This window comes from Tachypleus tridentatus, chromosome 1 (assembly GCF_004210375.1).
Source record: "Tachypleus tridentatus isolate NWPU-2018 chromosome 1, ASM421037v1, whole genome shotgun sequence".
NCBI lineage: Eukaryota > Metazoa > Arthropoda > Merostomata > Xiphosura > Limulidae > Tachypleus > Tachypleus tridentatus.
In genome coordinates, this window is record NC_134825.1 from 86,252,523 (window position 1) to 86,278,947 (window position 26,425).

Sequence of the window (26,425 nt, forward strand, 5' to 3'; positions counted from 1 at the left end):
GCACAAATAATAAATGTTTTATTTTATAAAAAACGTACAAAATAGATGTATTTCAGTAAGCTATGTGTATTATACATAATATAATGTCATAAACATTATAATATCGCTACTAATTATTTTATTACACTTGATGTTGCTAACTTTAGCATAAGCATTAAGATAACTTGTTTTTACCCTTTAATGTTTAGATTTCAAACACGCTGAGACAGGTATAGATATAAATTAATAATAATAATATGTACGAATTATTTATATTGTTTTTTTTTAGAAAAGAAACAGTGTAATATTTAATGAATGAGCATGACTTTGTGTTATCAACGCTCTGCCACAGTGACTCAACGGTAAGTCTGTAAGTTTATAACGCTAAATATCCGTATTTTAATGCTTGTGATGAACACAACATTAAAACCCCATTGTTAGCTATGCTTTTAACTACAAACAAATAAGATCAACACCTTATTGTTATATAAAAATAATATAAGTAAACAAAGGCTTCTAAAAAAACAACAACGAACTTCTATTTCGACAACGATACTTCATTTAGGGTTCAATTTTCTTATAAATGTTCAATTATTTCTTAAGCTATGTTTTAAAGTAAAAAGAAGGCTAAATAAGAAATAAAAATGTGTGCTGATAGTACTGTATCAATAATTGTTAACTTTTGTAGTTTTTGATTAACAACACCTAAGACCTTATTCCAAAGTAACAATGACACTATTGTTTTTATCAAACTGTAGATGGTTCCAATTCAATAATGTTAAAACAGATAGAATAAGTTAACAATGTAAATAGTAAGTAACTTGAATGTCTTTATTAGTGATTTCAGTCCCTTTAATTAAAATGTTTACACGTCGTAAACCATTTTAATTTCTTTTTTAAATAACATAACGTACTTGAATACTATCTTGTCTGTCCCTATGTGAAGGGAAAGATGCATTACATCCGATGTTCCTTTTCATGAATATCGTATTTTTATGTTTTCATCATTTGAAACTTGGCAGCATAAGAAGTATTCTCATTTGTGGCTGACACTTATAAACCGTAAAACAGGAACATTGTAGCTAAGAGCGTATCGCCCCTGTGTTACTTATTAAATTAACAAGTCATACAAGTGAGCATTTTATGTTTCTTACACGGCAAATGTTTCACTTGAAACTTTGAACATGTAATTAACGGGAAGAAAACGTTGCTAATGATTCAATAATTCAATTTAATTAATTATTTTAACCACGTGATGCTCTTATAAACGCTGAAAAAGAAGAGAAATTATAGTTTACTCAATTTCTCGCGGTTTGTTTGTTGTTAAACAATGGTGTAACTGTGCTCTGTCCACCACGGGTATCGAAATGTGGTTTCCAGCGCTGTAAGTCTGCAGTAAAACAAGATAAAACCAAAATGAAAACTACTAATGAAGCATCACGTGGTGACCTAAGCTGAAGACATACTACCAGAATAAAATTACGCTTCTTTGAGTTTGCAGTTAAAATTGTGCTATGGCTTTAATTAAATGGTGTTAAAACAAGTAATATATGTAACCTAGTGGTTTTATTACTGATTTCCTACCCCATTCATCATAATGTCTGCAACATATACTAAACAATTTTAAAATGTATTTTTCAAACATGGTTTAACGACTTTAGTACCAAAATAGTTTATTTATATAACTGTTGATAGTAATTACATAAGATGAAGTTACTTGAAGATTATATCTAGTTTGTCCTACTTGCAGACCGTAAAGAAACATGTTTGATGTAGATGTGTTCGTTGAAATGTTTCAAGGTTTTAAACCATAATAAATTTGCTATATGTGTGTTATATACAACTTGTCACATTTAGTAATAAAAGATGAACTACAGTAGGATCATTTCTTTTATGTTATGTGCAATCGTCGGGTTCATCTTCATACAGAAAATAAATAAAATAATAGGCTTGTTACTGATGTATTGGACCGAGTTTTTCACAGTGAGATGTGACAAACAAAGAGATGGCATATAGAATTATGTTATATGCACTGTACAGAGTACACATATAAAATATTTTGTACCAACTCTCTAATAGTATTTTCTAGAATACATTGCAACTGACGATTATATATTTATTTGTCTACTAAAGTTGTTGATGTTACATAATATTTTAGATATCCACTAGCATCTCGAATATGTAATGATGCCCTGCCATCTAGCGTCAATAAGTGGAATTATATAATTCTCCACTGTTATCACAATTTCTCAAATCATGGATAAAACAGACTAAAAGTTCGTTTCAAATACTACTATAATCAATACGTATGGCAATAAAAACACAAAGTTAAACTTATGGAGCTATGCTCTGAAGAATAAATAATATATAAGATATAATTTATACTGACTGAAAACAAAATATTTTATAAAATATATTTCGAAATTCCAATTATATTTAAACTTCAAAACATCAATATCACTTTCAAAGAATAGAACAGTCACTTAAGAACACGATACTTACACTTTATAGCTAGAACTAAACCTACTAAACTCTTAAAAACCCATTAGATACGACAGAATTTAATCAAGTAATAGCACTACCAATACTTCCTAAAACCGATATTTCATTATTTGTAACTAAGTTTACATGTTCCAGTTTATATATTATATAAGAGATGTGGACACTTTTAATAATATGCTTTAAAGGCATGAAAGATATTTTGTGAGACTTGTATAAGTTGCTATTTTTGCTAGCTCTTTCTTTCATTTATCAATATGTACAAGCACAAGAAGTACTACAACACCATTAATTTGAAAAGACGAGATCTTTTATCTGTATTTTATTATATTTAATCTATATAAAAGTCAGTGTGCGTCACATAACTCTTGATTTCTCGAAGTAGGAGGAGTCATAAAACTCAAAATGGATTTATCTAGACAGAATAGTTCGATTACTGTCTGCCTATTACGATTTTAGTGACAGATGTACAAGGGAACCGTGAGGAGGAGGTGCCATGAATCCTTATAAGTGTAGTGAGTGTTAGTATAATAAGCCTAAAGTAAAGACGTAGTGTGGGATTACTTAGCCTAGATCCAAATGCATAAAATTTATCATGAAAGTAAAAATATCAATATAATTTTAAACTTATATCGTTCTTGAATTAAACCATTTTCTGTTATATCACCAACGTTATTAATAAAAATAAACGTTTTTAATCAAAGAAGATCTAGATTAAGAAATCAACAAATACTTTTTCCAGTTTTGTTGTCTATACATTTCATTTTGTTCTTTCAGTACATAAAGTGACAACAATTTTAGGTTACTAGCGAAAGTACCCGACTTCTCTTGGATCATTGGTTGATATATTCTAGATAACTATGACAGTGTGTGTATTCTGAACCTCTATTAGAATCCAGCTGGTGGATATAGTCTTCAACTCGGAGCTTCTTTTGGTTTATGTGAATGAATCGCAGTCTTTCTGTTTTAATTTTGGCATACATTACGAGTTTACTTACAGGAGTGCAAGGGGGGTTGTGAAACCTTTGTGTAGTGAATATTGGTACGATTTAAAATTTGTTTGTTCGTTTGAATTGCGCGCAAAGCTACATGAGGGCTATCTGCGCTATCCGTCCCTAATTTAACAATGTAAGCCTAGAGTGAAGGCAGCTAGTCATAACCACCCAACACCAACTCTTGAGCTACTCTTTTACCAACAAATAGTTGAACTTACCATTATATTTTAACACCCCCACAGTTGAAAGAGTAAACATGTTTTGATGTGACAGTGATCCAAACCCACAACTCTCAGCTTACGAGTCAAGCGCCCTATCCATCTGGAATTTACCAATGTTTGACTACCTCGACTGCACTTTTCTGTCTCTTCATTGGTCAAGCTTGATTTCGTAAAATGTATTTCAGTAAATTATGAAATATGAGGCTAGGTTATACTGTGGGGTGGGGACGATAGTACTTGTTCCGTCATTTTGAACAAGATATACGCTAGTACATTACATAATGACCAGAGATGGACATGTGGCTTTGCTCAATTTCCTTTTTTTGTGTATTATTCTAAATTACAAAACGGAAATGTATATAAATTAGTGATAGGTCTAAATACCCAATAGCAGGTACTTGAAACAAGTATAAGTTAAAAAAACGGGTGCAAAAGACAATCAACATCTATTACTATATACATAATAGCTTGATTAGTTTATATTTTCTTATTTTAATGACAACCGGTATCAGTCTGCAATGACAGATGTTTTTAAAGAATATTCTGGGTCTGAATTCCACTTAATAACAGCTTATAACTCACTTATCAAAACGTACGTAGAAGTAGATACTGCGTTATTACGATTTTACAAAAAAAAAGAAATAAATTAATAAGTTCTATTATCCAAAATACAATTTATTAAATTACCATCTTTTTCTGTTTCTGGGCTTTGTTTACATTTATTATCACAGTTTTTAAAAAGAGTGTTTCATTCTTTTACATGTATTTTATCTCTGAATAATTGAACTTTTTATAACCAATTAGTTTGTCGTCAACCACTAAACGAACATAAAGATTTATTCAGACGCAGCCAGATATATTAGACATTAATTTTACTACAAACGCCACATTAGAAGTGGATGAATTTTTTACTTTAAGTTGCATTAATTGCATTCTAGCACAAAATGCCGCAGAAACGTCTAAACGCTAACTGCTATAACATTACTTACACATTTAATCATTACCAATTAATTAACAAATATATGGAATTATCCATAATAGCATCAATTTACACTGAAATCATGTATATTCGTCAAATTATCTGTTTCTATATAATCATTTTCTTTATAGTGATCATTACTGACACAAATTGTCAAACCCCTAAAAGTCTCATACAAAGAAATACCACTATTAAAATGGATATATCACAGTCAATTAGAGAAAAACTAAGCCAATAAGTACTTATGATGAAATGTATAGCAGGAAGATTACACTTCACAATCACTTAGAAAAGTGGTTTTAGAACAAAAACACCATCTGAAAGAAGATCATTACCAGAAAGGCTGGGAGCTGAAGCATTACCAACCAGTTCATTCAGATGAAAACTATTCTGACAAACGTTAAACTTCTTCAATGTTTAAAAAACAAGTTTGATTCAAGAGTTTAATGTTTCGTAGGTTTTTATGTTATTTTTTATGCTATTGTAATCCAGATTTTTCTCCATATCGTTCACCAGAATCTGAGGAGCGGTATTTAAAAATATTCTATTAGGTGCCTCCAAAATGATTTGATAATTTGGATACCTGCGTAAAATACAGAATATGTTACCAGTTTCCTTCCTTCTTATCTGATAATTTTAAAAAGAGACAAGTTCACATACAGTTAGTGCTTCAGCATTGTCTCAATGGCGGGAAAATGTTCAAGTGTTTCGTCAGTGGAAGGCCGAGGTGGAATCTGCACAAAAAAATGAAAGGTGCAAGATATTCAATACCTTTACACAAGACTTGTTTATTTTTATTTACTGTAAAAATGGTCTCAACAAAATTAAAAACAGGGGTTTTAATTTTTCTTGTAATTATTTTCTTTTGGTACGTTTTTTAAATATAATTCAGTAAATAAATTTCATTTTATTTTATTTTTTCTAAAACTGATATTTTGATATGATCTCTTGAATCTTATTATCTATTAGGCATGGCAATTATCAATTTGATATTCCACAGGAAAGAATCTGCCAAGAAATGTTAAAGAATACCTCTTACATCTTGATACCTTAATAAAGTTCATAGGAAAATCCAACTATATAAATGGATGTAATTTCATCGTTTAGTTTATATCATTCGAATCTTAAGATTATAAAGCAACAATTCCTTAACAATAACAACCAGTACAACTTTAAATACTGGGATACTGATGAAACTCAACTTATGCTTCACAATTTTTGCTACAAGTTAAACAAAACAAAACATTTTTTTTTTAATTTCGCGCAAAGTACTCAATGGTTATCTGCGTTAGCCGTCCCTAATTTAGCAGTACAAGTGTAGAGGGAAGGCAACTAGTCATCACTACCTACCGCCAACTCTTGGGCTACTCTTTTACCAACGAATAGTGGGATTAATCGTCACATTATAACGCTCCCACGGCTGAAAGGAGAGCATGTTTGGTGCAATGGGGATTCGAACTCACGACTCTCGAATTACGAGTCGAGTGCCTTAACCATCTGGCAATGCCGGGCCCATATTTTGCACGTCTTCGTGACAAACGTCTGTTTGAATTTATCTGCTTTTACAGTTACATTTAACACCAGGTTTTATTTTCTTTAGGAATACATTGAGCAGCTGCCTGGACAATACAATCAGTCACTGTTGCCATGCAGTTGTCTATCAGTGGTTTACAGACAATGAGACGATCAAGTTTCGAGAGAGGAGTGAAAGAGGGCCAGTTGGTCTGGTCCAACTTTCAGCTGGTACGCGGGTCGGGTGACACTGGCCACGCCCAATCTCTCTCAAATGATAGGAAAATGGTCACTGTTCCGTGGGTTACTGTCAGCCCTCTAAGAAAAGTAAGAGGAGAGTGAAGGGGAGCAGATAGAGAGATAAATAACATTGAAAGACTGAATAGGTGCATGAAATTAAGTATAACGTTTGTTTGTTTGTTTTTGGAATTTCGCACAAAGCTACTCGAGGGGTATCTGTGCTAGCCGTCCCTAATTTAGCAGTGTAAGACTAGAGGGAAGGCAGCTAGTCATCACCACCCACCGCCAACTCTTGGGCTACTCTTTTACCAACGAAAAGTGGGATTGACCGTCACATTATAACGCCCCACGGTTGGGAGGGCGAGCATGTTTGGCGCGACTCGGGCGCGAACCCGCGACCCTCAGATTACGAAGCGCACGCCTTAACGCGCTAGGCCGTGCCAGGCCTTTAAGTATAACAAATAGTATTAAAGAGAGAAAGGTCGTGATCCGATACCATACACCGTATGCATCCCCACCCAGAGAGATGGTAACTGCTCAATGAGGGAATCAAGGTCTCTTCAGGTGCTAGTAGAGAGAACAAAAGTGATTATATGACTCAAGAAAACAAGGATGACTACAGCCTAAAATGGGTGTATCTACTGGCGAAGACAGATAGAACATTTGCTGATCGATCAGCAGTGCTACCTCCTCCATGCACTCGTCCATCACACAACCTGTCATTTCTGTACAAAGAAAACTGCTGAAGGGTGACTGCATTTTCGGGTTTCAAAAATGTTTCCTGTAAGGAGAGACACACAGGATGATAATAATCAATCAAATCCTTAATGTCATCTATATTCAAACGAAAACCCCAACAGTTCCATTGTACCGTAATGGCTATTTTTATTTATGTGAAGAAGAATAGGGCAGGAAGCCTTTCTGTTTTTAACCACTTTTTTCTTTATGGACGAAGGTCTGTCGACCTCCATGTGTGGTTCCAGGCAGCATTCGTAGGCGTCATGATCTTTGCCATCAAAGTGAACACATGTTAAAGAACCGCGACATGATGTCTTCTAGTGACTGAATCACTGACACTGAAAACATCTGAGAGGGTTAGGAATGTATGGCCTTACTTTACAGTAAACATCATAATTTCGTTTTTGCGAGTCTCCACATTTGACGCACCGCAGAAACTCCTTGGCTGGAGAAACCACCTAAGATCTTCGACTCGGGAATGTTCTTTAAATCCCTCTCAACTATAACTCCCTCTGGAATAATTCATAGTTTTATGGAAAGTAACCTCGATGGATATATCCCCTATGACCTTCAATTTCAAGAGTAGTTTCTTATGTTGTGTTAAAGATGTTTCCATCAAAATGTCTCAAAAGCGTAACTTCTTTACTAACGTGGAGCAGCCATCAAGCCCCTCTAATTCTTTTAGAATAAAAAAGGGAGACATCTGCCCTAAGAATTTTTCGGATAAGAAATGCATAATTAGAAATCAAGTTACATAATGTGACTGTGATGGTAACTGTACAGTAAAGTCGTCCATGCGTGGTCTTTTCCCGATAATTTGTTTTTTGCAAACAAACACCAGCATCAGACACAATGTCCATAATACCAATTAAGAGCGTCCAACTCTGGTACTCGGTTGATTCTAGTTCAAGTGGTCGAGCCGATTCACCATGTGAGGGCCATCCCAAGGCCGCCCGTCTACAGTAATTCAAGGCCAAAGAGGTATGTTAGGATTGGACCCCTCAACCATCAGGATACTCTCCTCCCCTTCACGGGTCGCCACGCACGGCAAACACGTGGGCAGATATTAGATCCCAAAGTAGGTAAATTGAAAATACAGAACTTTCTCTGGAAGGTTCTCTCACTACGTACAAGAATCCACCTAAAGGAGTGAGAACTTTATCAGCAGTGGCGTGCAACAGAAGGTGTTACCTAGAGGTCTGTATTTGGCTAGAAACAAAAGATGTTGTTAAAACAATTATCAGTCTTAATGTAACGTATTATTATATTCATAGGTGTCAACTAAGAAAGGTAAGAGAGCAGTCCGCCCCTGACGAAATCCTGGAGTTTCGATTCGAAAGAAATCTTGTAAATATTAAAATACAAAAGATATGACTTGTTACTATTACTACAAATAGTATAATATGCTGCTGTTATTACAAATAACACAACTTAAAATACATTATGTTATTTTGTATTTTATGAATTATGTCATTAATACTGTATGTGTAGTGCGAGACTCGCACATTCTCGCTAACCTTTCGAGATTAATAAAAAGAAGCACAAGATGATTTATTGAGTAAAACAGATTGAAAGCCACACGAAACGAATTCTTCATTAATTTAAACAGAATAATGAAAAAAAACTGTCGCACTGGACTCATGAATATAAAGTGTGGTGAGTCTATGAAGAGTTATGTATTATTATTATTCACCTAAATATTTTATAGCAATTTTCGTAACATGCGAAGCTTCTCGTTGTACCTTTTATTACACACATAATCAGTATTCAAGCCTGGCTACCTGGTATATTCCACCACCTAGAGACCTGATAAAAATTTAAGTAACAAAATTATTCCTTAGGGGTTGTACTACATCAGTCCTAGATTGCACTTCTTGATTGCTTTGTACAGAAGGATTCATTTCACAATTAAATATAAATGTTATAATACAACCTACAATCATAGAGTTCTTTCAGATAAACGAGATTAAAATCGCTATATTCTAATGTTAATTAAGCAGACAACAGAGTTAGCAGGTATTAATAATAAACAACAAATAGATATCAAGTTAAAACAATCTGTTATCAGTAACACATTATAAACACCTTAATGATTCCAAGAAATATACCCTTTCTTGTTGACCAAACAAGAATTCATACCTGTTAATGGTGTAGATATACAAAAGAAGCTCATAATGTTGCTATATATGGAAAGGTGTGAATGGAAAATCATCCGAGTTGTGTGTGAAAAAAAAAACCTTTTAACAAAATCACCCCCTGTAAGATAATGTTATTAGTAGCTTAAAATTTCATGAACATAACTTTTTTGACAAGACAATAACTCTTTAAAATGGATACATTTAAACGTAAACTTGTATGAAATGTGACTTCCTACAAAGTACTACCTAATACTTTATAATTATTTTGCAGGTGCGAAATCCTATTTTTTGATGAAGGGTGTGAATTTATATCTTTCAATTGTAGCTCCTTTCCCATCCATAAAAGTAAGAAATCAAAACTTTCTATACAGTGTTATTTTAGCACTGCTTTTCTGCATAAGAAGATTATTAAAGTTGGAAAGGAATTAAAATCTTAATTGTTTTATTTTAACACATAAAATTAAAACGCCTCTCCAGTCGACTAGCGGTAAGCGTGAGAGCATAAAACATTATATTTGCTGTATTACTTCGAATTTAAGACGCTTTTTGTTTTGAATTTCGCGCAAAGCTACTCGAGGGCTATCTGTGCTAGCCGTCCCTAATTTAGCAATGTAAGACTAGAAGGAAAGCAGCTAGTCATCACCACCCACCGCCAACTCTTGGGCTACTCTTTTACCAACGAATAGTGGGATTAACTGTAACATTATAACGCACCCACAGCTGGAAGGGCGAGCATGTTTGGTGTGACCGGGATTCGAACCTGCAACCCTCGGATTACGAGTCGAACGTCTTAACACGCTTGGCCATGCCGGGCCATTTAAGACACACCCTACTTTTAAAAAGGGATTTTCAGGAGAGAAAAAAAGGATGACAATTAGAAAAAAATAAATATGTTTCAAAAGAGTTTATTAACGAATCGAAAATGTGAATAATGTGTTCAAAATTAAACATAATATATATATAGAAAATTTGAAATTTTCATTACAATAATGTTTCTTCCTGCTTTCTTTATGAAATAAAAATGTTACTCCAATGTTTCTTCTGACTCACTGTTATATTCTGAAGTTAAAGCGTTTTCATTGCTTGATTCACTATTGTTCCAAATAATGCCATCTTGCGTTTCATCTTCCGCATCTTCAAAATCTGACGGGCAAGTTTTGAGTAATTATTGTCCTTCGCGGTAATAACAAACCTTTTCTTTTTATAAATTTCTCACACCAGCCACGAGTAGCCTTGACATCGGCAAATTTGACGTTTTATAGGTGTTTTTTAGTCTTTCTAAGCTAAGTTATTTTTAAAATGTTGTCCAATCTGTTTATTAATGCAGGATTTTTTCGAAAATCTTTGTTGTTCGAGGAAAATTATGTTTTTGAGACTTTCAAAAAGTGAAAAATAATATCTCGAATTTAAGACGCACCCTAATTTTCAGATCAGAAAAAATGTGAAAAAGTGCGTCTTATATTCGGTATATAAATGGTGTTCCGCTCACTGCTGTGTTTGGTTGAAGTATTGCTATTATACTCTCTTCTAACTGTTAAAAATCCCTAAGGGTCTAGATTAAGAATACAGTGTTTAAAAACTTAATAAACTGAATACTTATGTCTTATAACAAGTAAATGTCTTACTATTCTTTGTCGGATTTAATAGGCTCTTCAGCCTGCCTGTTTTCCTAATATTATTATCACTTGCAGAAAATTTAACGAATAAAGCTGCTCTCAACTTTTTACGATTTATTAATATTGTTTGTACAATAATAAGTTTGATTTAAGTATAAACGCACATGTTTAATGATCTATTTCACTGTCAATCGTTTCATCTTCATTATTGAGTCCCTTACATAAAAAACGCTTTACAACATCAGTTTAAACTTCTTTTTTTAAGTAGCGATGTCAAGTTTGTCTCTGGGCCACTCACGAGGTCGGTACGTTGTTTAATGATTATTATATTGACTGAATACTTTTATCATTTACACTAAAAGGTTAATACTTTAAAATGCCTACCTTACTGATTAAATTTTCAGAATTTAATGTTGGTAGTCGAACTGACCACCCTTCCTCTCGAGAGTTTTCCTTCTTGGGTAGCACACTCTCGACAGATTCACTAAGCAAGTTTCCTTTACGGCCATCGTGCTGACCAATAGCGTTAAGTTGCGGCAAACTCAGGGCTTTGTTACATTTTCCGAAGGTTTTCTTTTTCTACAGAATAATAAACTTGTTGTACTGAACCCTATTGTAACTGAAGGAAAATATCAGCAACTTCTAATATAAAAACAGAAATCATTTTCAGTAAGTTGTACATAAACATTTTGTGAATATTATAACTGTATCACAAAGTAAAAACTATAGTAAGCCGTCGTCAACGGCACATTTTCCTTTTAACAATACAAAAAATTGTATAACTGCGAAAATAAAGCACACACATATATACGTGTATATATATATATGTGTGTGTGTGTGTACAAGCACGTAAGTTAATAAAAGTTAAAAAATACAAGAGATTACTAAAACTCGTGTACATTTTTTATGCGTGCATAAGAAGAACATACACACGCACACACATATATATTTATTTCGTTCATAATATACAGCGTCATTTTGGGAAAAATTATACATTAAAATCTACTTGTTTTAAGCGAAAAGCACTTCACTACAAGCACATTAAAAATCATAAGTTTCCACACAAAAATTTGGACCGTAGGTGTTCAATGTGTTTCCTTTTTCAGTCAGCACATTAAGACTATTTCTACATGAAGACTTTGAACATCATGTTGATAGCGTTCATTGGTCTTCGCAATATTTTGTACACTGACAACCATTTTATTTAGATCACCAGTTCAAAATTATATAAAGATGAAAAAGCAGTACTCGTATAGTTTGCGAGGAAAACGATTTCATTACGTAATATAAACTAGTTTGAACACAGTGTCCAACTTCCCTGGATAAGACGTAGGACTTTCAATATGCCTCAAAAGAAGTTTTGTTCCCTTTAGACAAGTATTTTTCATTATACAACCAATTTGATTGTGTGGTTATATCAATAATCATCTTCATCATGCCAACACGAAAAAGGAGCCATTGGATTTCATTAACTGGTATACCACAGAAATCGTATGTTCGACAGCAACGAGGTTTCCTCACCAAGAAAACCATTAACGATTAGTAAGCATTGCATATGTTAAAAAGGGGCTTATAAACTATTGTAGGAAGATACAATAACGTATATAACATTTCATGCAAAACGTAAAAAACATCTATCTTTGTACATATTTTTGAGCAGCTTTACAAAATAAAAGGATATAACTTAATATTTTATTTAAATTGATTGTTTATAGTTGGGCACAAAACTACAGAATAGGCTATATGTGCTTTACCCACCACGGGTATCGTAAACCATTTTCTAACATTGTAAGTCTTCAGACATACCGCTGTGTCACTGAAAAGGTGAGGAGGGATTGGATGGGTGCTTAATTAGATTAAAACTGTGGTGTGTGTTTTTTTAATTTGAGCAACATTGTTACCGATACATTTTCCAAGAAACTGTTGATATTTGGTAAATTTCTGGTAAAATTTTGTTCCCCGAGAACAAATAATCTTTGAGATAAAATTATTTTAAAACTGTAATTTATTTACTAGCTTTCTATGGTAAAGTGAAACAAAAGTATACCAAACAGAAGTAACACATACAAAATAAAAAGAACAAACCCTGACCGCCAGAACAAGAAAAAAAAGAGAAACTATGTAATACAATTAAGTTAATTTTACAAATCACGTCATAGACGTATACAACAGCAAGATATATGGTATATAGCTGTCAATTAAAACTGGGATGGATGTTGGGATTGTTAGACCAATAGTCTCCAAACTGTGTCACGAAAGTTTCACTAAACGAAGAAAAATTATAAACATAAAAAATATACTACACGAAAAAACTCCATGAAACAGCAGGGGTGTCGCATATGTCAAGTGGGTTGCAGTGTAGTCAATGAAAAAAGTTTGGATCCATTGCCACAGACTATTTGTTTTTCCAAATATTTCACATTTGGCTGTAACTCTAACATCCAGTATCTGAAGCGTACGCTTAAATAGGAATGTGATGTTAGTAATTAACGTCTTATAGAAGTTAAGCTTCAACATATCTATTAACATTAATCAGTCAAAAGAGAAACTAACTTACGTATAATTTAATTTCCCTATTCGTATGTCAAAATGTATTGCCTTATATAAATATTACGGTCATAAATTCTCATTTACAGTTACTATAACCTTATAGTTCTCGCTTTCCTGGAGAAAACTAGAATAACGTGAGTTTTGTTTTGAATTTCGCGCAAAGCTACACGAGAGCTATCTGTGCTAGCCGTCTCTAATTTAGCTAGAGAGAAGACTAGAGAGAAGGCAGCTAGTCATCACCACCCATCGCCAACTCTTGGGCTACTCTTTTACGAACGAATAGTGGGAGTGACCGTCACATTATAACGTCCTCACAGCTGAAAGGACGAGCATGTTTGATGTGATGGAAATTCGAACCCGCAACCGTCAGATTACGAGTCGAGTGTTTAAACCAATTGGTCATGACGGGTCAATTGACATAAGTAAAACTGTACAACATTCACATGGAACAAAAGTATTAACATTTTAATTTTTTTGTACATAATAGTTCATTTTATTGTATCATTGCTACATTTACAGCTCTAGAAAGATATATTAAAGTGTTACAATGAGATATTGGAAAGATATGTTACAGTGTGACATTGAAATAGTAGAAAGATGTTACAGGAAACGGTGTCAAGCTTTAATGAATGAGAGGAAGTGTTTTAACATTATACCTTTCACATCCTGTTTTTGTATCTTTTTGTCACTCATGTTGAAAAGTGGTTCAAGAACTGCTTTATTAAGTTGTTTAAATGAAAGGCCTAATAAAACCAACAACTACATAGCAATAACTGGGTTATTTTCAGAAAGAAAATGATTCTAAAAATATAATTTACTATGTGGTATTCATAGACATAGAAGTCTAAAAAGTAATTTGAAGTGTTTGCAGATGTTACGCAGACTTATCTTCGGAAAGTAAAGGGGAACGAGTGAGCACAAATAAACATAAAAAGCAAAATATTTATTCACAAAAGTAAATGACTTAAATCAAACTAACCGGCTTCTGTTTTGTGTTGCGACTTTTCGTCGGCTCCTGGGGTAGAAAAGCCTTTTGAAACATATTTACAATACAAGATTTCAGTGCCAGAAAAAGAAAGATAAAATGCCCTATTTCATAACCAGATCGAGTTCCGACAGCGATATCCCAAAATCCTTAGGTTACCTACATCAAAATAATTCTAAGTGCACACACACATTCAAGATAGATAAACCACCAACTTGTACAGATAAGTACACCACCCCTTGGAATGAGTAAGATCCCTCCCTCCTTCCCCACACACACAGCACATGTTGTGGTGCATATTTAAGACCTTTATAGCACTGGTTAACATGAATACATTTAACTAAGTGTCGAACACTTACATGGAAATTTTGGAAAAGATCTGAATATATCTTACCACAGTTAGTTCACCTATTGCAGTTATTAGTATGAATTATTTTTTTTCATTTCCATTCAAATGTCATTTTATTTTAATATTTTAAAACATAATTATAACCGCAGTTAATATTTTTTTCCTTGTTACTTAGCTTACCTACCAATTTTAGTGCTAACCAAAACTTAATTATTCAGGAATTTAATTACTGTTTTTCTTCCGAGATAGTAGGTATGTATACAATTATTCACTATCGAGATAGTAGGTATGTGTACAATTATTCACCATCGAGATAGTAGGTATGTATACAATTATTCACCATCGTGATAGTAGGTATGTATACAATTATTCACAATCGAGATAGTAGGTATGTATACAATTATTCACTATCGTGATAGTAGGTATGTATACAATTATTCACCATCGAGATAGTAGGTATGTGTACAATTATCCACCACCGAGATAGTAAGTATGAATACAATTATTCACCATCGAGATAGTAGGTATGTGTACGATTATTCACCATCGAGATAGTTTGTATGTGTACAATTATTCACCATCGAGATAATAGGTATGTCTACAATTATTCACCATCGAGATAGTAGGTATGTATACAATTATTCACCATCGAGATAATAGGTATGTATACAATTATTCACCATCGAGATAGTAGGTATGTATACAATTATTCATCATCGAGATAGTAGGTATGTATACATGTAATTATTCACCAAATCATAATCATTTTATGAACTAAAAGCGTAGACGTTCGCATGTTTCAACAAAATTTAATTTATATATCAGTAATTCAAGAGTTGTTATAAACCAAAAGTCTATAAATTTTTAATGTCCCTTTTAAGAATATGTTATTTTCTTAACAACAACAACACAGACGTCATTGTGTTCGAATAGAATATACCTGTAAAATGTGTCTAACACACACATATATATATATCCTTCTCCATTCGAGAATTAATGCCATAGTTGGATACGACATATAATATAACATGCTGCCATGATGAACCGCCTGACGGAAACAATAACCATTAGCTATTACAGTAATTGAGTTACCAGGCAATAAATCTAGTGCATCTACTACGGGGAACTTCCCACAACGTTTGCCCTGGAGTTCACACCTTAACGCCATCGGCATCAATGTCGGAATAGTGGAGTCCATCCACTCACACATTGATCATCATCAAATCCGCTGTTTTTCTAACACAGAGAAGAGTTAGAAATAAAAATACATTATCGGAAAAAATATGAGACTTTATTGGTGGAAGAGTATCTAATAGAAAAACAAGATCTGGATACTACCAGCTTCTATATTGGTGGTGAAGATTCTAATTGAAAAACAATACCTTGATACTACCTTCTTATTTACTGGTGGAGGAGTATCTAACAGAAAACAATACCTTGATACTACCTTCTTATTTACTGGTGGAGGAGTATCTAATAGAAAAACAATACCTTGATACTACCTTCTTATTTACTGGTGGAGGAGTATCTAATAGAAAAATAATACCTTGATACTACGTTCTTATTTACTGGTGGAGGAGTATCTAACAGAAAACAATACCATGATACTTCCTTCTTATTTACTGGTGGAGGAGTATCTAATAGAAAAACAATACCTTGATACTACCTTCTTATTTACTGGTGGAGGAGTATCTAACAGAAAACAATACCTTGATACTACCTTCTTATTTACTGGTGGAGGAGTATCTAATAGAAAAACAATACCTTGATACTACCTTCTTATTTACTGGTGGAGGAGTATCTAACAGAAAACAATACCTTGATATTACCTTTTTATTTACTGGTGGAGGAGTATCTAATAGAAAAACAATACCTTGATACTACCTTCTTATTTACTGGTGGAGGAGTATCTAATAGAAAAATAATACCTTGATACTACCTTCTTATTTACTGGTGGAGGAGTATCTAACAGAAAACAATACCATGATACTTCCTTCTTATTTACTGGTGGAGGAGTATCTAATAGAAAAACAATACCTTGATACTACCTTCTTTTTTACTGTTGGAGGAGTATCTAATAGAAAAATAATACCTTGATACTACCTTCTTATTTACTGGTGGAGGAGTATCTAACAGAAAACAATACCATGATACTTCCTTCTTATTTACTGGTGGAGGAGTATCTAATAGAAAAACAATACCTTGATACTACCTTCTTTTTTACTGTTGGAGGAGTATCTAATAGAAAACAATACCTTGATAGTACCTTCTTATTTACTGGTGGAGGAGTATCTAACAGAAAACAATACCTTGATACTACCTTCTTATTTACTAGTGGAGGAGTATCTAACAGAAAACAATACCTTGATACCACCTTCTTATTTACTGGTGGAGGAGTATCTAACAGAAAACAATACCTTGATACTACCTTCATATTTACTGGTGGAGGAGTATCTAATAGAAAAACAATACCTTGATACTACCTTCTTATTTACTGGTGGAGGAGTATCTAACAGAAAACAATACCTTGATATTACCTTTTTATTTACTGGTGGAGGAGTATCTAATAGAAAAACAATACCTTGATACTACCTTCTTATTTACTGGTGGAGGAGTATCTAATAGAAAAATAATACCTTGATACTACCTTCTTATTTACTGGTGGAGGAGTATCTAACAGAAAACAATACCATGATACTTCCTTCTTATTTACTGGTGGAGGAGTATCTAATAGAAAAACAATACCTTGATACTACCTTCTTATTTACTGGTGGAGGAGTATCTAACAGAAAACAATACCTTGATACCACCTTCTTATTTACTGGTGGAGGAGTATCTAACAGAAAACAATACCCTGATACTACCTTCTTATTTACTGGTGGAGGAGTATCTAACAGAAAACAATACCTTGATACTACCTTCTTATTTACTGGTGGAGTATCTAATAGAAAACAATACCTTGATACTACCTTCTTATTTAGTGGTGGAGGAGTATCTAACAGAAAACAATACCTTGATACTACCTTCTTATTTACTGGTGGAGGAGTATCTAATAGAAAAACAATACCTTGATACTACCTTCTTATTTACTGGTGGAGGAGTATCTAATAGAAAAACAATACCTTGATACTACCTTCTTATTTACTGGTGGAGGAGTATCTAACAGAAAACAATACCTTGATACTACCTTCTTATTTACTGGTGGAGGAGTATCTAATAGAAAAACAATACCTTGATACTACCTTCTTATTTACTGGTGGAGGAGTATCTAATAGAAAACAATACCTTGATACTACCTTCTTATTTACTGGTGGAGGAGTATCTAACAGAAAACAATACCTTGATACTATCTTCTTATTTACTGGTGGAGGAGTATCTAACAGAAAACAATACCTTGATACTACCTTCTTATTTACTGGTGGATGAGTATCTAACGGAAAACAATACCTTGATACTACCTTCTTATTTACTGGTGGAAAAGTGTCTAACAGAAAAACAACATCTTGATACTACCTTCTTCTTTATTGGTGGAGGAGTATCTAACAGAAAACAACACCATGATACTACTTTCTTCCTTATTGATGGAGGAGTCTCTAACAGGAAAAACAACACCTTGATACTACCTTCTTCTTTACTGGCTGACATGCAAGCAGATCACTGTCTGGAGTTGAAGCTGTAGTATCAGAAAATTCTCTTTTTTCTAGCAACAATAAATCATCTTTGTCGGTTTCAGTTTTCTGAGGTGCTTCATCTGTCATCGTTAGATTTTTCGTGTTTTCATTACTAGGACGTTCTTGCTACTGACAACAACGCGTCGATCACTGTAAAGAAAATAACAGAATCTTAACTTTCAGTTTAATTTTCGAGTATATTTCTATTGAGCTATTATTTCAAACAGTTTAATTTTTTTACAGAGCACTTCTGCTGTTGGTGTTTAGAACACTAAGTAGCTTGAATCCCTACACTGTATTTTTAAAATACATTCTCCTGTAAATAATTTTCTACACGTAAAGGCGATGACAGTATATAACTTACTAGTTGACCTGCTTGTTCAGTGCACAGGAAAGACATAGGATCCTTCAAGGTGATAACATAGTGACCCAAATAAAAATCCAAACGCTGATCCTTCAGATCTCCAATATCATTCCACGGAGGCTAAGGACACATCCCAGAATTGATGATAATTGGTTCAACGGTTCACCAGTAATAAATGAATATACACACGTTGACTTTTGTCAAGTAATTATTCATATAAGACCCATAAAATTTTCTTTTCATACCAATGAAAAAGTAGGCACAGTATTTAACTAGTACAAAACATGAAGCAACATACAATAATCACACAGATTTACTTTAGATGAGATGAGTTAAAAGAACTTGATACAACACGTGTGTATAACATCTAAAACCATTCCTAGCAGTCGAAATGTTTGTTCTAACGTGACAGAAATAAAAATAACAAACTGCAAATAACTTAATCAGTTTACCTCGAGCAATAACGTACACTTTATGCGTAGGTGTATGAAAGAGTGCATATGTATAACCCGAGAGCTTTAGGCAAGTCAGTTGTAAAATTAATTTTCAATTATGTAATTTTTCAGTACATAGTATTATGATACATCGTTAAATTATTACCATTTTCACTGACTTAATATGTCTGTATTGACGTTTTTACTTAAACAGATCTTCAGCTATTTATATTATTGACCTTCAAACAATCTTATACTAAATAGCTTTTAACAGAAAACATCAGAAACACCTATATATAATAGAAAGGGGAAAATATTCTTCTTAGACGATGGCTAAAAAATATATGAAACCACCATTATTAATCAACTTTGGAATTAATAAGGAAACACAAAAACACAGTAACTTACTTTCTCTTGACAGTTTGTGTTTCTATTGTTTGTGTTTACAAATCCATAACACTTATGTTACAACTATTTGCATTTAAACAAGCATTTTCTCTGTGCGGTATTTAATAAATGAATAAATCTGATATGTATATTATAAAATGAAGTAAATGACGTTTACAAATGACGTAATGTAAAAAAGGTAGAGACAAACAGACGCTTACTTTTGTGTGTGCGCTGTTAAAACGTGAGATAATACAGCTGTTGGGTTGACATAGTCAAAATAAACACTTTCTGTTGCATGATTAAAAAGTAAGCCACCTACAGTTATTTTAGAAAAGCTGTGTGTAAATTGTGAATTTTTTATCCAGTTTTGGTATATGGTACTTTAAACAGAACGCTACCTTGTGTAATACTTGGGCTTAACAGCTAGATCAAATGCCCCATACAATGACCATTCCTAATTTAGGACTGCTGATCATAAAAGAACAACCAGCTATCAGTTTCTTCTGCTTAGATGAATACTTTTAACTGAAAAGTGTAGTTGACTGTCACAATTATAACGTCCCTACAGCTAAAACTGAGTAGACTGTTCAGTGACATATTGCATCTCTAACCGTGGATCATAGAATCCGTAGCTTGGCAGTTAATCATTAGGCTACGCCTGGTTCGTTTACATTCAATAACTCACTAAAAAACTAATATATGATATATACAAAAAAGTAAGAAAACTACTACTTCAAAGATAAGAATAGTTTGTTTGTTTGTTTGTTTTGAATTTCAGGCAATATCTCTGACATATAGAGTTTCAAACATACACATGGGACTGACGAAGTAAACTATGTCACAGGCTATGAACAGGAAACAATAAATTGTGCTTTTATTGGATACACATTGATTGGTGTTGGTTTGCATTATATGTTGCAATACGTAAATGTGTAACATAGTAACTATTATAGTAACACTATTTGCTTTCATGAGGTAATTTACCAGTATAATGAGCTTAACAACTCTCTTTGTTTTTCAGAAGGAAAGAAGCTAGTTAGCATCACTGTCGCCAGCTTTTCTTGGGCTCCTTTTTTTCCGACCGAAAATCGGTACTTAACCGTCACTCTGATAGCGCACTCATCACGGCCTCAAAATGCGGGACGTATATTCTCGGCAATGTTACGCGAACCATACACTCGGATTGGTTGTCCAGACACGTTAACCTATAGGCTACGCCTAGTCATCTTCATCTTATTGTACGTCATCGAATGTAAGCTCGGCATGGAAACAATAATCAGTGATGACGAGAAACCCACTTGTTGAGAAATTTATATGCAAAAACGGCTCGTTTGCTTCCGGTCAGTTACCTCTTTCTTTGTGAACCTGACGATGACCGAAGAAGGTCGAAACGTTGTTCGCTCTTCTATGTAAAGTGTTTTCTCAGCCCAAACGAGCCGTTTTTGCATATAAATTTCTCGGCATGGAAAGTTGGTTAAGGCACTCGACTCGTAATCCGAAGGTCACAACTCCAAATTCCCGTCACAGCAAACATGCTCGCCCTTTCAGCCGTAGGGACGTTATAATGTTCAATCAATCCCACTATTCGTTGATAAAAAGAGTAGTCCAAAAATTGGCGGTGAGTAGTGATGACTACCCTAAGATTAGACCTTCCCTCTAATCTTACACTGCTAAACTAGGGACGGCTTACGCAGATAGCCCATGTGTAGTTTTGCGTGAAATTCAAAAACAAACAAATAATCATCGAATGTAATGACGTTGAATTAAATATGGGTGCTTTGGAAGAGCTTGAATAAGTACATCATGTATCAACACAGAGAATGCTAGACACTTTCTGTTTTGCGCTGCATGAAAAAGGAAAAAAGTCAGGAAAAAGATAGTTTCAACCAGAGTTTAAGTAATGGACGAACATAGGCCTGGAAGTAAAACGATAAACAATTTGACAGTGATTAGGTTGCACCACTTGTATTTTTCTCAATAAACATGGGAGCTATCTGTGAGAAGTTACTTAAGTTACTATGTTTCAGAGTCCATAGTGAAGTTCTTGTTCGTGTCGGTTAATATCCTAGCGACTGCTACTCTGTCAGTGCAACAAGGTTCGCAGGTAAGCCTAAAATATACGAGTAACTTGATGGTGTATTGTAATGAAAAGCTGTAACTACTTCAATCAGTTTATTTAGAAATTTTTGTACATACAGTTTCTATTCTCGAAGTCAGAATTTCCGAAAATCTGTTTATCGACGTTCGATGGCATATTTTGTGGAAAATATCAGAAATAACGGGTTTAAAATTTAACAAAGAACTTATACACGTTTCATTTAAAGCAAAAGAAATTTGTATGTCTTATCTGATTTATCAAACGTCTCAAAATTTCTAAATTTCTACATATCGTATAAGAAAATTTCTACAAAACTGCTAATATTTTAGCTTGTTTGTTGAATTTCATGGAAAACTACACGAGCGCTATCTCCTCATAATACTGAGGCGATAAACTAAAGAGAAAACAACTAGCCAACATCAAACACCATCAAGGCTTCGTCTGCTGTTATCAAATTTATTAATTGGATTTGATTGTCACTCTAATAACGCACAACCAGTCCTTAAGAGCGGAATGAGATTTTTTTTTCGGTAATAAGACGCGAACCATAGAACCTCAGTTCCTCTGGCTAACCCTTGCGTCACACTTGGTCCAAGCTACTAAATTTTTTGAAGAAAATAAAGTAGATAGTCTATAGTACCAATTTTCATTCACCAGTATTCTCTCTATTTGTTAATTCAGCAGATGTGTTACGTTTGCTGACTGAAATATTGTTCTCTCACCTGTAATTAGTCAGTAATAGACAGTCAGTAGGAAGAAACTAGAAACTATTAATTCGGCATGGCCAGGTGGTTAGGACATTCGAGTCACCATTATAGAGTCACGGATTCGAATCCCCATTACACCAAACATGTTCGCCCAATTAGCCGTGGGAACGCTATAATCCCACTGTTTCTTGGTAAAACGAGAAGCCCAAGAGCTAGTGGTGGGTGGTAATGACCTATCTGCATTCCCTCTAGTTTTACACTGCTAAATTAGGAACGGCGAGCACAGATAGCGAAAATAAAAACAAACAAAGAAGCGAGAAACTAAATAATACGTTGGCATCGATGGTTCATTGAAATCCTTTAAATATTTTCTGCAAAAATTTGCTCAATTAAGTTAATATACGAAGTACATTAAAAACATATTAACCTTTTAAATTATTACAAAGTAATTTTCCCAAAGTTTGACTGGATAATAAAGACCGTTTTTAACCTCAACTCCTCTTTCACTACTTTACCTTTGGACATTCTTTGGAATTGAGTAATACTAGACTAAGTTATCATTTGCTATTATTCAGCTCTTAGTGCTCTTCTGTCATTTGTTTGTCGTTAGTCAGACTTTCTGCTGAGGTTTTTCAGGGCTCCTCTGTTGATGTATAGGTGAGAGGATTAATAACTTGTAAGTTCTGGTTTGATATTATGATAGTCTTTCATTCAAGTAATCTGAACAGTTAGTTTATTCTGTAAACAACACTCCAAAATTTAGAATTATTATTTTTTACATAAGTAATGAAACAGCATTACATACTTAACATACATTTATTAAACGATATTTTTCATTGTCATATGCTAAAAATGTTATCGTTTTGAAATTGAAACAGCAATACGTCAAAGTTACGTAACTAAATGCAATAAATTGATTAAAATAAATTCCAAGTATTATGAAAAAACAAAGGAATGAAATGGAAAACCATGGTTTTAATATAATGCAAAACTTTTTGATGATTGCTTCCATTGAAATTTATATTGTATTTCTTTGTATATCATTTAAAATTTCTTGCATTTATATAAAGGCCAAAATGAATAAATTAGTAAAACTTGTGTTTGCATGATTATTGATTTTTGTGTGTTTTCTACAGGTGGCAGTGTGAGAAGAGACTTACCATCTTGTGCTTGGACAGATCAATCAAATTACACGCGTTTTAGCCTTGAAATTTGCTTCTTTCAACTAACTTAGATTTTATTCGTCTTTTATCAATAGAAACCTGATTGTTATCAACTAATAGCTAGATCATGCTATTTGATCAAGTTATATCGATTTTAGTGAAATGCTTTATTGTATTACAGTTTAATGCTGTTAACATCAATGATTTACGGTTCAAAATAATGCACAACTGCTAATCATCAGAAAACTCCTTTACCTTATAAAACTTCGTGGTAACAGTGCATAAAAAGTGTATTTCTGGTGAAATATAGTTCATTAATAGCTTTGCATTCTATATATACCTATTTATACCATGATGTGATTTAAATCACTTGTATTCTGCGCTCTTATTGTCGATCGAAACTTTTCAATAGGTGCCTGCTTCTCTCCCCATTGGGAAGAGGCAGTGGATGTTTCGTTGACAGTTTAGAAGTCTAGAAAATCACACACATTTTAAACTGATTTTTAACTCACTAGGCAGAATAAACTTGGGTGGCCCAAAGTGAAATTTGGCCCGTCCAAACACTCCCTTAGCGCAGTCCCTGATAGGTGGAAATGCTATTTTAATTAATTAAAAATGTTTCTTTCGCTCAACTACTCCAACCAGCGTGTTTAGGTGATCTACAGATATTGACTGTAAAGCTCTTTCCCTCCTATTTTCTCACCCTCTCCACGTAGAAAAGGTTGGCGTCAGGGCTTCTGTCAAGTCGCATTCAATCAAGACTTCAGTATAAATAAGATATATACATAGAAACAAGCATCTTTCGAAAACAGAATGAAAAATACACATGTAAACATACAAAGTTTGTCGAAAGAGTTTGAATTTATTTAATAAAATATTATCATCGAGAAAGACTTTTAATCATCGATTATTCTTTTTTTATCTTCATGAATAACGTCGTAAAGTATGTTTTACTAAAATGAAAACACGAAATTTAATGAGATGTCTAGTAATTACAATTACTCATATATATGCATTGACGATTCTTATTTGTTATTGTTATAATTATACATCTATTCTGGTTATTAATTATAAAAAATTCTCCTAATTCTGACCTTTCCCAGAGAAGCAGTGCTACTACGTTTTATCATCTCCACGAAGTACAGAATTTCGAGTAGACATTTGAAACACTTTCTAACAGTGTCGACACAAGCCACCGTTACTGTAGCAACGCATCACGTGATTGGGATGATTTTTTTTCTTTGTTTCGCGTTCTCTTATACTGTATCATTCGATTTGTCGCTGAATGAGCCAGAAATATAATGAAATGGTTGAATTAAAAAATATGCTATCAGTGCTTAGGAATAAATAATTAAAATTATACGTGAGTTACTTCATCACGCTACAAGAAGTACATTCACTACTAAACAACCTCCAAAGTACGATAATAGATTTGACGTGCTTATGACAAAATATTAAATGAGAAAAACAAAAAAAATTTAAGAACCCTAATGATTATGATAATAAATGATATGAATTATAAAAAAATATATAATTATATACTTAAACATAATTTTTAGATAGTCGTACAGGTACGGTAGTCTTAACTAAATATAAATTCGTGTTAATATTACTTTTTTGTGCTTGATGTTACGCACTGCCTACTGTATGATCGAGCCCTAATTTTTAACGTTATAAGCCTTAAAGCTTACCGTTAAAATACCTTGGGGCTAAAAATTTCTAAGTGTGAATTATCACTGATCTTTTGGGAAGTGAAAGTACTTGCAACCCCTAAGTACGCGTGAATGCCCTCTAATCTTAGAAGTGGACCTTTCATAATAACATTTAAATGCATATACTTTTATGTCTACATGTAATGTAAATAACCATATTGGCTAAGATTCTGAGATTTATCTAACTTTATAAGAATTACATTCTAGATCCCTTCTAACAAATTCTTCTTTCATTATCTATTCTCGTGGGTTCAAATTCCTGTCGCACCAAACACGCTCGCTCTTTTAGCCGTGAAGGAGTTATAATGTAACGATCAATCGCACTATTCGTTAGCTATTGAAGTCTCGTCCTCATTTTAGTTTGCCTTAACACCTGCTGCTGGCTAGTTTCATTTTCAATTCATCTTTAAGTAAAGTTTGTCTTATTTATTCTATTAAGTACAGTTTTGTATTTTATGTCTAATTCGAGATCATTTATATTAATTATTAGTCTTTAAACAAACGCTAGACGAGCATCTAGAGTTTCTTTTCTCTTCTTAATGTGAAAAAAAAGTGTTTGTTTTCACCGAATCTTGTCAAATTTCATTATACCCACAACAAATTATTACACACATTTTGCTCCTGCATACCAAGTCTATGGATCTCTAATTAATGTGAAAATAGACAAACCTGTACTAGGCTACCCTAAAGAGTACAATGGTGGAATGGGATTGGTGCGATTTCATTTTCTTTAGCCACCTTTTACAATAAAACAACCACTGATCATGCTCGCCCTCCCAGCCGTGGGGGCGTATAATGAGACGGTCAATCCCACTATTCGTTGGTAAAAGAGTAGCCCAAGAGTCGGCGGTGGGAGGTGATGACTAGCTGCCTTCCCTCTAGTCTTACACTATTAAATTAGGGACGGCTAGCACAGATAGCCCTCGAGTAGCTTTGTGCGAAATTCCAAAAAAACAAACAAACAAACAAACAAACAACCACTGATATGGAAATGTAGCCTGAAACCTGTGAGCTTTTTCAATTTCCAATCATTTTTATTTTATTTTATTTTATTAACGTACCAAAAGATCTGTTCAGATTCCATT

At 33.6% G+C, this 26,425-nt stretch overlaps 1 protein-coding gene across 3 annotated transcripts; it reads right to left on the bottom strand.

Annotated features, from left to right (window-relative positions):
• On the bottom strand, positions 1 to 24,803 carry LOC143254562 (uncharacterized). 3 transcript variants are annotated; one of them, XM_076509724.1, is made up of 4 exons: positions 24,723 to 24,803; positions 18,425 to 18,622; positions 11,302 to 11,496; positions 1 to 5,407 (listed from the first exon to the last, which is right to left on the bottom strand). In XM_076509724.1, exons 2-4 carry the CDS (start codon positions 18,557 to 18,559, stop codon positions 5,336 to 5,338), a joined length of 402 nt encoding a protein of 133 aa, XP_076365839.1. In that variant the 5' UTR covers positions 18,560 to 18,622; positions 24,723 to 24,803; the 3' UTR covers positions 1 to 5,335. The 3 variants fall into 3 exon arrangements, with proteins under 3 accessions (XP_076365839.1, XP_076365846.1, XP_076365850.1); XM_076509731.1 differs by lacking the exon at positions 24,723 to 24,803 and adding an exon at positions 18,837 to 19,021; XM_076509735.1 differs by lacking the exon at positions 24,723 to 24,803 and having other exon boundaries at positions 18,315 to 18,594.
• Positions 24,804 to 26,425: the final 1,622 nt, after the last annotated feature.

Excerpts from the sequence above, each read along its gene's own strand:
- LOC143254562 (XM_076509724.1), bottom strand. The coding sequence starts at position 18,559 with ATGACAGATGAAGCACCTCAGAAAACTGAAACCGACAAAGATGATTTA. Across the intron at positions 11,497-18,424 it reads GTCAGCCAGTAAAGAAGAAG|AAAAAGAAAACCTTCGGAAA; the intron begins GTAGTATCAAGG and ends ATTATTCTGTAG. Across the intron at positions 5,408-11,301 it reads CTGAAAATTTAATCAGTAAG|ATTCCACCTCGGCCTTCCAC; the intron begins GTAGGCATTTTA and ends TTTTTTGTGCAG.